This window comes from Panthera tigris, chromosome C1 (genome assembly GCF_018350195.1).
Source record: "Panthera tigris isolate Pti1 chromosome C1, P.tigris_Pti1_mat1.1, whole genome shotgun sequence".
Classification (NCBI taxonomy): domain Eukaryota; kingdom Metazoa; phylum Chordata; class Mammalia; order Carnivora; family Felidae; genus Panthera; species Panthera tigris.
The window spans coordinates 51,659,991-51,676,276 of NC_056667.1; the positions used below are offsets into that span (position 1 = coordinate 51,659,991).

The 16,286-nt window shown below is 35.9% G+C and overlaps 1 protein-coding gene across 9 annotated transcripts in view; it reads left to right on the top strand.

The window, feature by feature from the left end:
* Positions 1-16,286, top strand: part of ALG6 (ALG6 alpha-1,3-glucosyltransferase) — a 65,645-nt gene that overhangs the window by 27,203 nt on the left and 22,156 nt on the right. For 7 of the 9 annotated variants that reach the window (XM_042997444.1, XM_042997445.1, XM_042997443.1 and 4 more), the window contains 7 exons: positions 4,246-4,335; positions 5,668-5,756; positions 7,811-7,893; positions 9,157-9,221; positions 12,673-12,858; positions 13,437-13,572; positions 16,117-16,202. In XM_042997444.1, the coding sequence (XP_042853378.1) occupies positions 4,246-4,335; positions 5,668-5,756; positions 7,811-7,893; positions 9,157-9,221; positions 12,673-12,858; positions 13,437-13,572; positions 16,117-16,202 (735 nt within the window). Of the gene's footprint in view, positions 1-137; positions 298-4,245; positions 4,336-5,667; positions 5,757-7,810; positions 7,894-9,156; positions 9,222-12,672; positions 12,859-13,436; positions 13,573-16,116; positions 16,203-16,286 lie in introns of those variants that run through there. The other 2 variants (XM_042997451.1, XM_042997449.1) reach the window with 2 other exon arrangements.

The following is a 16,286-nucleotide window of genomic DNA, read 5'->3' on the forward strand; positions in this document are numbered from 1 at the left end:
AGAGATTAATAATGATAACTAATAATAAAATATAACAACTATAACCATGTACTGTAATAAAAGTTATGGGAATTTGTTTCTCTCAAAATATCTTATTGGACTGTACTCACCTTTCTTCTTGTGATGATGTAAGATAATAAAATGCCTATATCCTGAGATGAAGTGCAGTGAATGACATAGGCATTGTGATGTAGCATTAAGATACTGTTGACCTTCTGAGGATACGTCAGGAGGACAGCCTGCTTCCAGACTGCAGTTAACCACTGGTCACTGCAATCGCAGAAAGTGAAACTGTGGGTAAGGGAGGACTACTGTATATTAATTTTCTATTCTATGTTAACAAATGACCACAAATGGTAATTACTTAAAGACACATTTTTTTTTTTCAATTTTTTAAAATCTTTATTTCTTTTTGAGAGAGAGAGAGACAGAGTGAGAGCAGGGGAGGAACAGAGAGAGAGGGAGATTCAGAATCCGAAGCAGGGCACTGTTTGTTTTCCTTTTTTTTGTTTTTTGTTTTGTTTTTAATTTTTTTTAATGTTTACTTATTTTTGAGGGAATGAGAGACAGAGCATGAGCAGAGGAGGGGCAGAGAGAGAGGGAGACACAGAATCTGAAACAGGCTCCAGGCTCTGAGCTGTCAGCACAGAGCCCGACGCGGGGCTCGAACCCACGAACCATGAGATCATGACCTGAGCTGAAGTCGGTCGCTTAACCGACTGAGCCACCCAGGTGCCCCTTAAAGACACATTTTTTATCACACAGCTTTTTTTTTTTTTTAAGGTCAGAAGTCTGGGCATGGCTTATCTTGATATTCTGCTCAGGGCCTCTAGGAGGCTGCATGCAATCCAGTTGTCATCTGGGGCTTACCGGAGTTTGAACTGGGGGAGGAACCATTTCCAAGGTACCTCAGGTTGTTGGCAGAATTAATTTCCTTGCGTCTGCAAGACTGAGGACTTCAGTTTCTTGTTGGATGCTACCCTCAGCTCCTAGAGTCTACTTGCAGTTTCTTGCCATGTGGCTTCTCCAGTATGGTCACTTATTAAAACACGACAGCTTCCCTCTTCAAAGTCCGTGAAAGGGAGTCTTTCTGGCACACTTACTAGCAAGACAGAATCTTACATATATACAAAACATAAGCACCAGAGTGACATCTGTGACCTTTGTCATGTTCTCTTGGTTACAAGCAAGTCACAGGTCTTGCACACTTAAGGGGATTGTACACATTCAGGGGCATGAACAATAAGAGATGGGATTTATGGGGATGATCTTAAAGTCTGTCTGCTATAACAGTATTCTACGTTTTAATCATTTTTCTTAATGTGTATGTGTGTATAAAATAAACATCTTCCTGTTTTTCTTGTCTTTAGACTTTTCTTAAGGTGTCTTGTCATATAAAAATTTTACATTTTGATGTGCAGAAATTCTTTGAACTATTGTTGAAACTCTTCTGTGAATTTGAAACTATTTCACTTCAAAATATGTTTTTTGGGGGCACCTGGGTGGCTTAGTGGTTAAATGTCCAACTCGTGATTTTGGCTCAGGTCACGATCTCACGGTTTGTGAGATCAAGGCCCACGTCAGTGCAGAGCCTGCTTGATATTCTCTCTCCCTCTCTCTCTCTCTCTCCCTCCCCAGTTCGAGTGGCCCACATGCCCACTCTCTCTCAAAAATAAATAAACTTAAAAAATATATGTATTTTTTTGAAAAGTAAAAATACCCATGACTCTGGGTTGTGTATTAGAAAAAAACTGTATCATGGGATGCCTGGGTGGCTCAGTCAGTTAAGCGTCGGACCTTGGCTCAGGTCATGATCTCATGGCTCCTGAGGTTGAGCCCCACGTTGGGCTCTGTGCTGACAGCTCAGAGCCTGAAGCCTGCTTCAGATCTGTCTTGGTCTCTCTCTGCCCCTCCCCTGCTCATGTTCTCTTTCTCTCTCTCTCTCTCTCTCTCTCTCTCTCTCTCTCTCTCCCTCCCCCTCCCTCTCCCTCTCTCTCAAAAGTAAAAAAAAAAAATTAAAAAAATCTAAAAAAAAAAAAAAAAGAAAAATTGTATCTTAAAGTTAATGATAACACTCTTGAATGTAATTTCATAATTCGCATGGTAACCAGATTTTTTCTGACAAAACATTTAACCAAGATTATTTGGGAATTCATTGGCAAAGTACATTTCAACATATAAATAGCATGTGCACAACTTTTCAGATATATCTAAAATATATAAGGCAGAGAATTAACTAGTTGCTTTGTTTCTACTAGTAGATTTTGAAGCTTTACTGGAAACATTTGAAAGCTACTTTTTCCGTAAATTCCGCTCTTAGTTGTCCACTTCCATAAGAATAGGGAACAAGGTGGTTAGCCCTGTCATTCCTTTTTCTCAAGTCCAACCAGTGACTTTACTGTTAGTATCTATCTTTGCATGCTTACACTTTACTGTCATTGCCTCTTTTACTTATCTCCAGAGGATCCCAAGGTTGGAGTAAACAAAAAATAGCTTTTGTTTCATAAGAAGCAGAAAACTAAATGAAATTGTATTGGTCAAAATGGTTTTCCATTGCTAGATACATCCCGTTAGTTTTGTGGCTAATAACACAGTTAGAACTACTATTGTGTATTTGCTGTGTGTCAGGCAGTGATTTAACAGCTTTACATATTTAACCCAATCATTCAACAACTCTGTGAGGGAAGTACAATAAAATTTTATGCCAATGTGCCTGGAAGTGAGGTGAATTTGGAAATAACACAATTGGTGCCTGTCTTCAGAGGGCACCAGAGAAGTGAGTCCTCTGGTCTCCACTATTGGCCTGGCTGAGTTTCTCAGATTTAAGCTGTCAAAAGGAGTTCTAGCTAAGCTGGAAATTCTTGGGTTCACTGCCTCTTGGCTTCAAGTTTCAGCTAGATATAGGACCTAGGATGGTTCACATGGATGTTGCTGCTGGAGCAGACAACTGCCTCCAGCTGGTACATGCTGTAGTACCCTATGCCTAGATCTCTCGGCTGTCTAGTGTGCCTTGATCATTTTATTAGTTCCCATCTCTTCCATATCAACCAACATTTCATGTGACTAACACTAAGTAAAACAGACCTTCTGAAGATGAACAATAGACTATTTAATGGGATTGAATGTTAATTTAAAAGAAAATTGTAATCCCAAAGTAGGAGATTGTAACACTTAAGGAATTTGACCCATTTAAAGTATATAATTAAGAAGTCTGTTTATGTAAACTTAGTTTTCACTTCTTTAGCCATAGTAGTTCTATATAGTGCCTTTCCATTCTGGCAAACTGCAGGAGCCTATTAATTTATGAGTGTTAGACCTAGTTTTCTTCCCCAGTGCACAGAATCTTGCATATAATAGGCTTTCATTATAAGTTGAATTGTTTTCAAAGTCTTACTAAAAGTATACCTGTTCCATAAGGTATTTCTCTTTCCATAAACCAAATCTTTGTGTATTCTTTGATACTGATTTTTTTGCCTTTCTTTTTTTTTTAATTTTATTTTTTAATTTTAAATATATATTTATTTTGGGAGAGCGCAAGCGGGGAAAGAGCAGAGAGAGGGGGACAGAGGATCTGAAGTGGGCTCTGTGCTGACAGGCTGACATCAGCAAGCCCTATGTGGAGCTCCAACTCAAAAACCATGAGATCATGACCTGAGCCAAAGTCGGATGCTCAACCGACTGAACCACCCAAGTGCCCTGAGTTTTTAACTTTTGAAAGTAATCTGTACACCCAACATAAAGCTCAAACTCAGAACCCCAAGATCAAGAGGTACATGCTCCACGGAATGAGGCAGCCAGGTGCTCCTGACTTTTTTACTTTTTTTAAATTGTTATTTTGTATTGTTTCTTTGTTTAGGTTATCAGAAGTAAATTGTCTTTTTTGCATGTTATTTTGTTGTATACATGTTAATCATTGACTTAGACGATTAATAGAGTGACAATAAGTTCTGGTTTGCCTGGGACAATCTTGGTTTGCATTTCTTGTTAGGTCTTAATTATTAATAATTTCCTCTTTTACTCAAGAGTAAGCCAAGAGTGTCTTGGTTTAGATAATAAATAACTGTACTCAAAAACTTTTAATTGTGATTTCACAAAATTTAACTGAAAGGGAAAAGACAAAGTTTAGATGAATTTTTTTTACCTTGTATAACATTTTTTCATTTTAATTAAATGAGATGTTAAATTATAAGTCTGTTTCTTGAATATTGATTAATGGAATGTTGCTTTCTTTTTTTTTTTTTCTAGGTATTTTAACAGTAGTGATAACAATTTACAATATTGGGGATTGGATTATCCACCTCTTACAGCCTATCATAGTCTTTTATGTGCATATGTGTAAGTTTTTTGTCTTTAATGTAACTCTAAATGTTTGTGCGCTTAACAGGTTTAGTAAGAACTGTGTGATCTGGCTTTGTTGAGTAGAGGACAGATTGTTTGTACCTACTTTTGTATTGTGGTTTGTAAAGCATTATACCTTTGCAGTCAGGTTGTAAGTTAACTATCCAAGTTTGAACATTTCCATAATTTCTTTGGAGGATAGGCTAGAAAGTAATGTAAAAATCTACCTTTGTTTTGAAGCACAGATACTAGTAATTACTCATGGACTACTGACAAATGCATCTAATATGGCTAGTTGTGTATGCTTTTTTTTATGGAATGGTCCACAGTGAATGAAAAAGACAGAGGTCCAAATGGTATTCTGACTAACATGTCAAGTTAGAAACTCTAATTACTATAGTGTCTCACTTAGGATTTAAGATCAAGGTTGGAATTCCTTCTCTTTTAAAGAAGTAGAATGGTTTATAGAAGATTATGAAACTTCTGTTTGGTGGAGACTCAGTTTTGCTCTTTTTAAAAAAAATGTTTATTTTGAGAGATAGCATGAGTGGGGGAGGGGCAGAGAGAAAGGGACAGAAAGAATCTCAAGTAGGCTCTGTGCTGTGTGGGGCTCGGTCTTATGAACCGTGAGATCATGACCTGAGCCGAAATCAAGAGTAAGATATTTGACTGAGCCACCCAGGCACCCCCAGTTTTGCTCTTTAATAGTATCCCATTTCAAACTTGAAGTGTGCTAGCAAAAATTTGAGGAACTTATTCATATTACTTTCCAAGCTCAAATCTTATTTGGTTTTTATTTTTCCTTTATTCATAGTTTGTGAAAATTAGCTTCCTGGATTAAAAATAAGTCCCTAGAGTTTATGATAATCAGATATACTTTGTAGTGCTCAGAGTAACATAATATGGTTGAAAATTTAATTTATCTTTAAAAATTATGTTTACTTTTATGCAATGATTTATAATTAGTAGCTATTGCTGATTGTTATGATAACTGAGAAGATTATAAACTATAAAACATAATCCTTTGGTCAATACTAGCATATTGTCCTTTACAAAGTATGTGTTTAATAAATGAAACATGACACATCAGATTGTTTTTATACTGAAAGAATTGTGAAGGTAGGGATTTTTGTGACATGTTACATGGTTTTGTTGGAAGGTGAGTGAGGTAGACCCTGTGTTACAGCTTAAGTCAGTTTCACAAGATTAAATAAGAGTGAAGCGTAAGAGCAATGGCCACTTCTTGAAATAGATTCATATGTCTTCAGATGTTCTTTGGCTAAAAGAGATGAGTAATACTGTATGTGTATATATGCTTTGATTTTTCAGGGCAAAGTTTATAAATCCAGACTGGATTGCTCTCCATACATCACGTGGATATGAAAGTCAGGCACATAAGCTCTTTATGCGTACCACAGGTAAGAGAGCAAAGGAGTTGATTCTCAAAACAAATTTTGATTTTTAAAAAAATTGTGAACAAACTGATAGAAAATTCTATTACTCTTATTGACTTTTAATATTGTGTAACTCTATGTATACATATGTATAATACATGATCAAATGTATATGTAAGGTGAAAAACAAGAGAATAGGAATAATTCCGGGTGCTTTACATTTATTATTATCTCAATTCTTTCAATACCCAAATGAGCTAAATACTGTTACTATCTTTACTTTAATCTAAGGGGGTGGAAGCACAGTTGAGTGATGCTAATAGCTTACCTGAGGTCAGATAGCCATAAATTGAAGTTTTAGTTGTTTACTGCTGCGTTAATATCTTTATTCCAAATTCCTTTCACCTTTTTTTTTAATGTTTATTTTTGAGAGAGAGAGAGAGGAAGAAATAGAGTGAGAAGGGGCAGAGAGAGAGAGAGAGAGAGAGAGAGAGGGAGAGAGAGAGAGAGAGAAAGAGTCCCAAGCAGGCTCTGTGCTGTCAGCGCAGAGCCTGACAAGGGGCTCAAACTCACAAGTCAGGAGATCATGACCTGAGCTGAAATCAAGAGTTGGACTGACGCTTAACCGACTGAGCCACCCAGATGCCCCTCACCTTTTTCTTAAAGTAAACCTTGTGATTATATCTTATACATTGTATTGCTGTGCATTTTTGCTAAATTAAATAATCCATTCAACAGGTATATATTGAGCATGTATTATGTGCTGTTCTAAGAGATTGAAAGTAATAAGATTAGATTTCTTTAAAAGCTTTACGTGATTTAGACTTTAATGCTCTGTCTTGGCCTTTTCCTTCATTAGTCTGAATTTAGTTGGAGTTTGTTCTCTTCATCATTCATCCAGTCATGAAATCTGAGGCCCAAGAGATAATCTGTCTTGCCTGTCTTTCCCTCTGCCATACCATTTTCCTTTCCCCACAGAGCTTTAATCCTCTCTGAACTGCATACTCACTGGAGGATTATTTAGCTTCTGAACTAATACCTGTATCTGGGAACTCACAACCTTTAGAAACAGTCTGTTGTATTTTCAGAGGGCCCCAGTCACTCAACATTTCCTTTTTATGTTGAACCTCCACTTGTCACTTTAGGTTCTGTTTCCTTAGGCTACATAGAACAAGTCTGATCCTTTGTATACCTAATACCCTGCAGACATTTGAGGTCACCTCTTCTCCAGGTTAAATATTTTTAGATACGTTAGCTATTTCTTAGATGGCCAGCTTGTTGAATGTGATTATGGTTTGAGGCCTCTGGTTGTGCTCCTTTGAATATGTTCCATTTTGTCAGTGTCATCTTAAATGTGGCATCTGGAGCTGACAATAGATTGCATGCTTCTAAAACTGACAGCTTACTGTCATTTACCTTATTCTGGACACTGTAGTTAGCCTGGAACAACAACAACAAAAAATAGTCTCATTGGGTAGCTATGTTGTACTGTTGAAGAACTTAATGTATTTGTATGTCTTTGTTCTAAAAGAACTGAACATTCCAAATTATGAATTGGTTTTTTTTTTAACTGTTTTTTTTTCAGTTTCCTCCTTACCTGGGTCTGTCAAGCTCTTTATATGCATTAATTAGCAAAAGTTTATGTAGTTTTATAAATATTAACATTTAAAAAGGATTCTTACATGAATTGCATCATTTGAGGTATACTTCATACCAGAAAATTTGGAATATACAGATGCTGGCAAAAAGTGTTGTTTTCCTTTGCTTTGAGTATCCTTAAGTCTAAGTCAGAGCAAAGAGAGAATCAATTTTGGATACATCTAATTGATTTAATATGTGAATTTGTTAGAGAAAATTACGAGACTCTTAATTAGAGTTGTAGCACCATAACAATTGAAATTAGGCACAGGTGAAGGGAACGGACAGGGTGAACTGTGTAAAGGCTTTGTCCAGAGTGGGTGAGAGCCTCCTGTTAACAGAATTTTCACTCAGGGTTAGAGTGGGGGGAGGATGGCTTTTCATATGTTATTGAAAATCCCAGCAGACCCATGTTTAAAATGATTTGGTTGCTTTTTCAGTGTTAATTGCTGACTTGCTGATTTATATACCAGCAGTAGTTTTATACTGTTGTTGTTTAAAAGAAATCTCAACTAAGAAAAAGGTAAGTTTTAAAGTTAACCTGACATTTCATCTCTGAAATGTTTTATTAGCTTCACTATTAAAGTATAGAGCTTACAGAAGCCATGCTTTGGGGAATAGGCTATTGTAGAACAGTGATTCTTTTGTCAATTAAACTTACCTTAGACTAATAATTGCAGTGTTCAACTGTAGTAATAAGATGCCTGGGATTTAGATGTTATGTACTGCTGGATTACATAGCATACCGAATTTATGGCTTTACTGATAAATCTGAATGGTTTGTGGGAAGGAAGGCATTTTGAAGAGTCGGTGTAAATGGAATACTATGTGGCAATGAGAAAAAATGAAATATGGCCTTTTGTAGCAACGTGGATGGAACTGGAGAGTGTGATGCTAAGTGAAATAAGCCATACAGAGAAGGACAGATACCATATGGTTTCACTCTTATGTGGATCCTGAGAAACGTAACAGAAACCCATGGGGGAGGGGAAGGAAAAAAAAAAAAAAAGAGGTTAGAGTGGGAGAGAGCCAAAGCATAAGAGACTGTTAAAAACTGAGAACAAACTGAGGGTTGATGGGGGGTGGGAGGGAGGGCAGGGTGGGTGATGGGTATTGAGGAGGGCACCTTTTGGGATGAGCACTGGGTGTTGTATGGAAACCAATTTGACAGTAAATTTCATATATTAAAAAATAAATTAAATAAATAAATAAAAATTAAAAAAAAATGAAGAGTCGGTGTATATTGTCTTATTCCCACTTAACAGATATTCCTTCGGGTCATTTTATACAGGTTAATCATTAGATTGACTTCTTTGATTTGTATATCTACACGTGCTTTCTCTGACAAATACCTGTTAGTGATTTTTTTTTCCTTATTACTGAGGTATCTTATGTCACCTCCATGAAAACTTCAGTGTTTGGAGAAATATTTTATAAAAATATTTTGTAAAAATTTTGATAAATTACAAGGTGAGAGGGAACATTTGCTGTGTTGAATCAAACAGTAGTCTTACTCTGATTTGAGTAACATGACTTTGTAAAAAATTTTTTTTAATCTTTATTTATTATGAGAGAAAGAGAGAAAGTGGAGGAGGGGCAGAGAGGAAAGAGAGAATCCCAAGTAGGCCTGGCACTGTCAGCATAGAGCCTGACGTGGGGCTTGAACCCACGAAACTGTGAGATCGTGACCTGAGCTGAGATCAAGAGTTGGATGCTTAACTGACTGAGCCACCCAGATGCCCCTGAGTAACGTGACTTTCTTATTTCACAATGTTTTTCTTTACAGGTTGCTAATGCATTATGCATATTGCTGTATCCAGGCCTTATTCTTATCGACTATGGACATTTTCAGTATCCTTTACTAATTTAAAAATGAAGTCAGATGCATATTTTGAGATCTAGGCTCAGGGTGTATAATGTTGTCATCCGGTAATGTCTTATTTGCTAGGGTACTTGCTTATTTAAACTGTTTTTCACAATAATATGATAGAATGTTTTCACCAAGCTTTTACTTTAAGAGTAAAGTACGGATTTATTGAAAGTAGAATTGCTTTTCTTATACCCTTTTGGCTTGGGAACAAAATGTTGGTCACTGAAGCTCTTCTGGAGACCTGGAAAAAGAGTGCCAAGTATGCTTATTCTCTTCTAACTCTAAAGAGGTGTAACAGATCTTCTATCTTTTGTAAATGTCATCTGACATTGACAGAAAGGAAATAGTCATCGAGTTTTTCGAGTTTTAAACCAAGATGTTTCTCTAACAGATAGTGGTAACTGGAAGCTTCAGAGAACTAAAACTGAATAATTAAAAGCTATGTGGATTTTATGTCTGTAATTTTTTGATATGTAAAGTAAGGAACATTCAAACAAATCTTAGAGGAAAGTTGATGAAATTTGGACATGACCGTCCATTTTATCTTCTGATGTATTAACTATTACTGTCTGTCCCCATCTGTCCCACAGCAACATGATCGATTGATAGCTTTTCCTTTTGATGCCAGTCTGTTTTAGTTATAACAAAATTAATATGTGTATTTGTCAAAGGATTTACAAAAGATTAAATCAGAGTTTTTATTCTGTCCACTTTCCTAGTTGCCTTTTTTATTTTTTTGCATTCTGGGATCATGGCCATCTGATACTCTGATAATATCAGGAACGCTGAAATAAAGAAAAAAAGAACAACAACAAAAAAAGTTGTTTACAAGATTTTAAGAACTGTATTTACTTTGAAATGTAACACTCTTACAGAAAAGTGCACAAAATGTAAATGTGTGTCTCAGTGCATTGACAAACGATTACCGGGAGTCAAAAAATAGAATGTTGCCAGGATCCAAAATCTGCACTTGTACAGCTCCTAAGTACTTCTCTCTCCTCCTTTCCCAAAGATAGCCACATACCAACTGATAACACTATAGTTTAGTTTTCCCTCTTTTCTGGACTTAATATAAAAGACAACACAACAGGTATTCCTTTGTGTTTGGTGTTTTTGGTTCCACATTTCGTTTGTGAGTTTTTTTGTAGTTGTGTGTAGCTGTGGTTTGTTCACTTACGTTGCTCTATGTTCTATTGAAAGAATACACATAATTTTGTTACTCATAGACATTTGGATTGTTTCCAGGTTTTGGCTATGATGATATGTTGCTAAGTCTCTTTGTACACATATAAATATATTTCTTATGAGAGAAATTGCAGAGTTATAGGGTATGTACATGTTTAATTTTAGATATTCCTGAGTGGTTTTTAAGCATGGTGTACCACTTAACATTCTTGTTAGAAATGATGTTAGTGTTCCATATACTCATCTTCATCAGTAGTTGGCCATTTTCGTTTTAAACATTCTGATGAATTTGTATCTCTTCTGTGATTAAAATCAAACTCTTGAAGCTTTTGGGATTATGTAATTTGGTGGGGACATGTTTTTTAACTACTATGTATTTTATTTTCCTCATTTATTAAATGGGGATAATAATTACCCTTACTTTGTATGCTTTTTTTTTTTTTTTAAGTTTGTTTGTTTGTTTAAATAATGCCTACACCCAACATGGAGCTGGAACTCATGACCCTGATCTCATCAGGAGTTGCATGCTCTTCTAACTGAGCCAGACAGGCACTACATTTTGTGTGCTTGTTTTGAGAATTAAATGGATTTTATTATTTATAGCATTTAAAACAGTACCTGGGAGATACTAAGCTCTATATGAGTATTTATTGCTATTATTATCTGTTGTTCTTGCTGCTGCTGCGGCTGCTCTTAACTATTTTTTACTTTTTTGGGCTCTGAAATGATTTGTTCAGGCATAGGTATTTGTGACAATTATTTTGAATACTCTATGTGTCATTTATTTTGAAGACTCATGTTCTTGAGTTCTGGGAAATTCTCGGGTTTGATGATTTTCTCACTTTACTCTTTCTTGAGCTTATTAGACAGATGTTAGAGCTTTCATCTCTGTGTTGAGCATCTCTTTGTCTTTTGTTTTATGGTTTACAAGATTATCTTGACTTTATCTCTAATGCTTCTGTTAAGTTTCATTTGTTTTGTTAATCCTATCTTAAATATGAATTTATTCTTTTTTCTATGATTCCCTGAATTATGTCCATTCTTCTAGGGTGACTTTTTTTCCCCCTTTTCCTTTTGGTTCTTTCTCTTGTCATAGGTTTTTCTTAAATGTGTGTCTCATCCTAGTGTATCTGTGCTTATTTAAGAGTAAGACAGAAAAGAAAGCTGCATGTGAGTTCTCTGTATTTGGCCCACTATTAGGTAAGTGGGCAAGGGGCTGGCCAGTACACTTGGGGGTCCTTAAGTGTCAGAATGTGGAGGTTTGGCACTGTAATGTTAACTTCTACACTGGCTGGCCTAGTGTATTTAGTGTATATAGTTTATTACACTTCTTTGGAGAAATATTCCTTCTGTTCCCTGGGGGTAGGGGATGGGGTAGTGTGGTAAATATTTGGTTGCCAGATAATCTCTACACGAGTAAGATGGGATTTGACTTCTCCATCTAGGCATTTTCACTTAATCCTCCTGTTTTCTTTTCAACATGTTACTCAAGCACCCTAACCTTCATGGTGTTTCCTTAGTGTTCTAAGGGCTTGCAGAGTAGATTGGCTTTGTCGTTGCTTGGGCCTCCTGTATGCATTTTCTAAGCTCTGGTTTCTTCCATCCTATTTTATTTGTTACTGCTTCTGTGTCCTTTCTGTCTTCTAGAAGTGTGTTGAAATCTTTATCTGTTGTAACCCATCTTCCTATTCTTTTTTACAGCTGTGAATATTTACTTTTAAAAATTCCCTATCATTTTAATGGGGTCTTGGGAAGGAGAGGAGGGCAAACATGAGTACGTAGCTACCATTTGAGCTGAAAAATCTAATTGTAATGTTGTTTTGCTATAATAAGGTTATTAGTTTCTGATCAACTTATAGCTTACTATATTGATTCATATTATAGAGGAGGTATAGTGATATCAGTATGTGTGTGTTTTACTTTGGAGCATTGTTTTCTTGTCTAGATTTTGGTATGTTATTATAGTAATAGTGTGAAATAGTCTAGCAGAAACAACGCTACGTGTTAACTGCTTAGTGGTCTTTAAACCTGGAACAAATCTGTTGCTCTGTTTAGCAGTCTGATTTAATATATTTGAGGCCATTATATACAATTTCAAATTAGTTTATGACTTCAATACTTTAAATTTCTGTTTAGAAATAGCTTTCATTGTATATATTGTTTTAAAATCACATAAGAAATATGTTCTATAAAATGCAAGATCTATTTCTTTTAATTATTGAGATAATTTCCTTGACACAGGAACATATATAATTCTGTGAGTCTTGGCTTTGCTTTGTGGGGTGTTCTTGGAGTATCTTGTGACTGGGACCTGCTAGGCTCGTTGGCATTTTGCTTAGCTATAAATTATAAACAGATGGAACTTTACCACTCTTTGCCATTTTTTTGCTTTTTACTCGGCAAGTGTTTTAAAAAAGGCCTGAAAGGAAAGGGGTGAGTGGCTTTTACACTACAGAATTTTAAAAATTACTTCAGAGAATTTATTTGGCATACTTACCAGGGAGAAGGTGGTCTTTCATTTTGCCTTTAGGTGACTTCTTATTAATGTGTTGGCTCTGAGGTGAGTTGGAAGAGAGATTGTCATGTTCTGTATTATTTTAAATCTTCCAAACTAGAGAAATATTTTGATCTATGTAAATTTACTGGAGGTAATGTGGATTGGCTCTTGTTAAGAGTATTGCTATAAGATTTCATCCATTTAGAGCATATTACATTTTATACTTATTAGAAATACATCCCAGTTTGATAGTTTTTTTCATGGCTGATTGGAAAGGCATCTAAGTTAAATGTTAATTAAGATGGTGATAGTCTTTTTGTTAGAGAGGTGTACATCTTAATGATTGTGAATTGCTTAACTCTGATTTGACTACACTGCCATATTAAACCTTTTTTAGTAGCATAGATTTATTATTGCTGTATATTTGTATTTATCATCTTTAGTGAGACTGAGACTGATTTCTTAGAATTATTAACCTTTCCTTGTCTACTGGTCACCTTTGTTTTTGTTCTAGGTTTGTATTGTTAATTAAGCTAGCTTGTACAGTTGTAGCTTCCTTCATTCTCTGCTGGCTGCCATTCTGTACAGAAAGGGAGCAAACACTGCAAGTTCTAAGAAGACTCTTCCCAGTTGATCGTGGATTGTTTGAGGTATGTTTGAAAACTTTCTTCTTAGGGCACCTGGGTGGCTTAGCCGGTTGAGCTCAGTTGGTTGAACCCAACTCTTTACTTCGGCTCAGGTCATGATCTCAAGGTTCATGAGTTCGAACCCTATGTTGGGCTTGGTGCTATGCAGAGCCTGCTTGGGATTCTCTCTGCCCCTCCTCCTCTCTCTCTCTCAAAGTAAATAAACATTTAAACAAACAAAACAACTTCTTTCTCATTGGGGCACCTGGGTGGCTCAGTCAGTTGAGTGTCTGACTTCGGCTCAGGTCATGATCTTGTGGTTCGTAAGTTTGAACTCTGCATCAGTCTCTCTGCTGTCAGTGCAGAACCCACTTTGGATCTTCTGTCTCCCTCTCTGCCCCTCTATCACTCCCCCCAATAAATAAATATTAAAAAAAAAAACCCTAAATTTTCTTCTCACTCTTTTCTTGTTATACTACCTGTGCATTTTTATAATGAAATAGGATCCATAGTGAAAGACAGCATGAGAAGTTGTAGCTACAAAGTTAACAGCTTTGTAATTTTTTGGTTTATATTCTCTTTTTAGTCTTAGGAAATTATTTATTAAACTAATAATCATGTTTGCTTCAGGAAGATCTCATAATTCCTTATATAACCTTCATCCATAGTAATTTTTAATGAGAATCTTTCATTTCATTTCATTTAATGCTAGCTTAATCACTCTTGTTAAACTTTTATTACATGGATAATTTGATGATTTAGATTTAGTAATTAAATTAAACAAACCATTTTTCTGAAACAAAAAGGCCTTTTAATAAAGTTAGAGACAACATATTTAGAGATAATTTGCTTTTGATAAACATTTCTTTTAAAAAGAATTAGAAAAGTATATCTTTCTAATTTTTGAATATATAAATTGCTCTAGATTATCTTTTGGTAGATCTATAGGAGGATGGAACCAGCATTTTGAAAGAGATAAGAAAAGAGTTTGGTGTTGTGATGGAATAGGAATGTGTGACTTGTATGTTGATGGGGATACTGCTGCTACTGATATTGATAATCACAAATAATCACTATTATTGTCACCACTCTTACTTACTAGGTGCCACATACTTCACATGTGGTTTTATTTGATTTTTACGATAGCTCTGACTGAGGTATCTATTGTATCCAGTTTATAGATTAGAAAACTGAGGTCACATGGGGCGCCTGGGTGGCTCAGTTGGCTAAGCATCTGACTTTGGCTCAGGTCATGATCTCGTGGCCCGTAAGTTTCAAGCCCCACGTCAGGCTCTATGCTGACAGCTTGGAGCCTGGAGCCTGTTTCAGATTCTGTGTCTCGCTCTCTCTGTGACCCTCCCCTGCTCATGGTCTGTCTCTGTCTCTCTGTCTCTGTCTCTCTCTCTCAAAAATAAAGATTAGAAAAAATTTTAGAAAACTCAGGTCAGAGATTCATGTAGCTTGTACATGGCAGAGCTGTGGTTTGAATTTTGAAAATTGTGTTCCTAACTTCTTTATATTTCCTCTAACCTTAAAGCCTATTTAAAGAAAAGTTTAATTCTCCATCTAAACTGCTTGGTTATTTGCCTCGTTTCTATTTCAGAAATAGTATTTATCATGATAATTATAAAAATGAGTATCATAATGTTTGATGGGGTTGCTGGTCACCTCCATTCACTTGTCCTCAAAATCTGAAGAGTATTTTCTTTGATCTGACAGAGGGAAGGAGGGTGGTACAGTTGTCAGTGATGGTTACTTTCTTGATGTTATGCTTACACAGCTGTGAGTTAAGCAGCTGTGTAGAGGATGGGTTTCACGAGCAGAGAGCTGTAGTTACAAATTTAATTTTGAAAGTGATCCTACCACAACTGCTAATGTCTTTAAATGCCTTGATTTATTAGCAATTAACTCTTGTCATTGTTAGTTGCTAGTAAGTTATACTTGAGATAATTTTAGGTATGTGATAAAATGGGTCAAAAATGTATGTTCTATAAATTAGGAAAAAAATAAGATTTCCTAGAAAAATTTCCAAAGATGAATAAACTTCAGTATCTAGGGATCGTGTACTGCTGTTTGAAATGAACATTTCATGGGAATGTCTGGATTATGGTTGGCTAGTGATATAGGTCAGTTTGCATTGCAAAAAATGAAGAATTTTTGTGTGTATGTGTGCGTGTGTGTGTGTGTGTGTGTGTTCCATGGAGAGTTTAATCAACTTAGTTATAAAATTGTGAACAAGAGCTTCATGTCTCAAAAGTTTAGAGATTATGGGCTGTACCTCATAGAGTTTAATATTTCTTTCAGTAATATCAGAATGTAAAATTTTTTTTTTTAAGTATTTATTTATTTTTGAGACAGGGAGAGACAGCATGAACGGGGGAGGGTTAGAGAGAGAGGGAGACACAGAATCTGAAACCGTCTCCAGGCTCTGAGCTGTCAGCACAGAGCCTGACACGGGGCTCGAACTCACAGACCGTGAGATCATGACCTGAGCCGAAGTCGGATGCTTAACCAACTGAGCTACCCAGGCACCCCTCAGAATGTAAAATTTAACAAATCTCTTTTCAGGATAAAGTAGCCAATATTTGGTGCAGCTTCAGTATCTTTCTGAAGATCAAAGAAATTTTGCCACACCACTTCCAGATAATAATCAGGTAAGAGATACAAAGTTTGTATATAATGTTATATAAGCTTCTCTCTAAAAGTGTTATGAAAATAACTCATTTATCTGACATCAT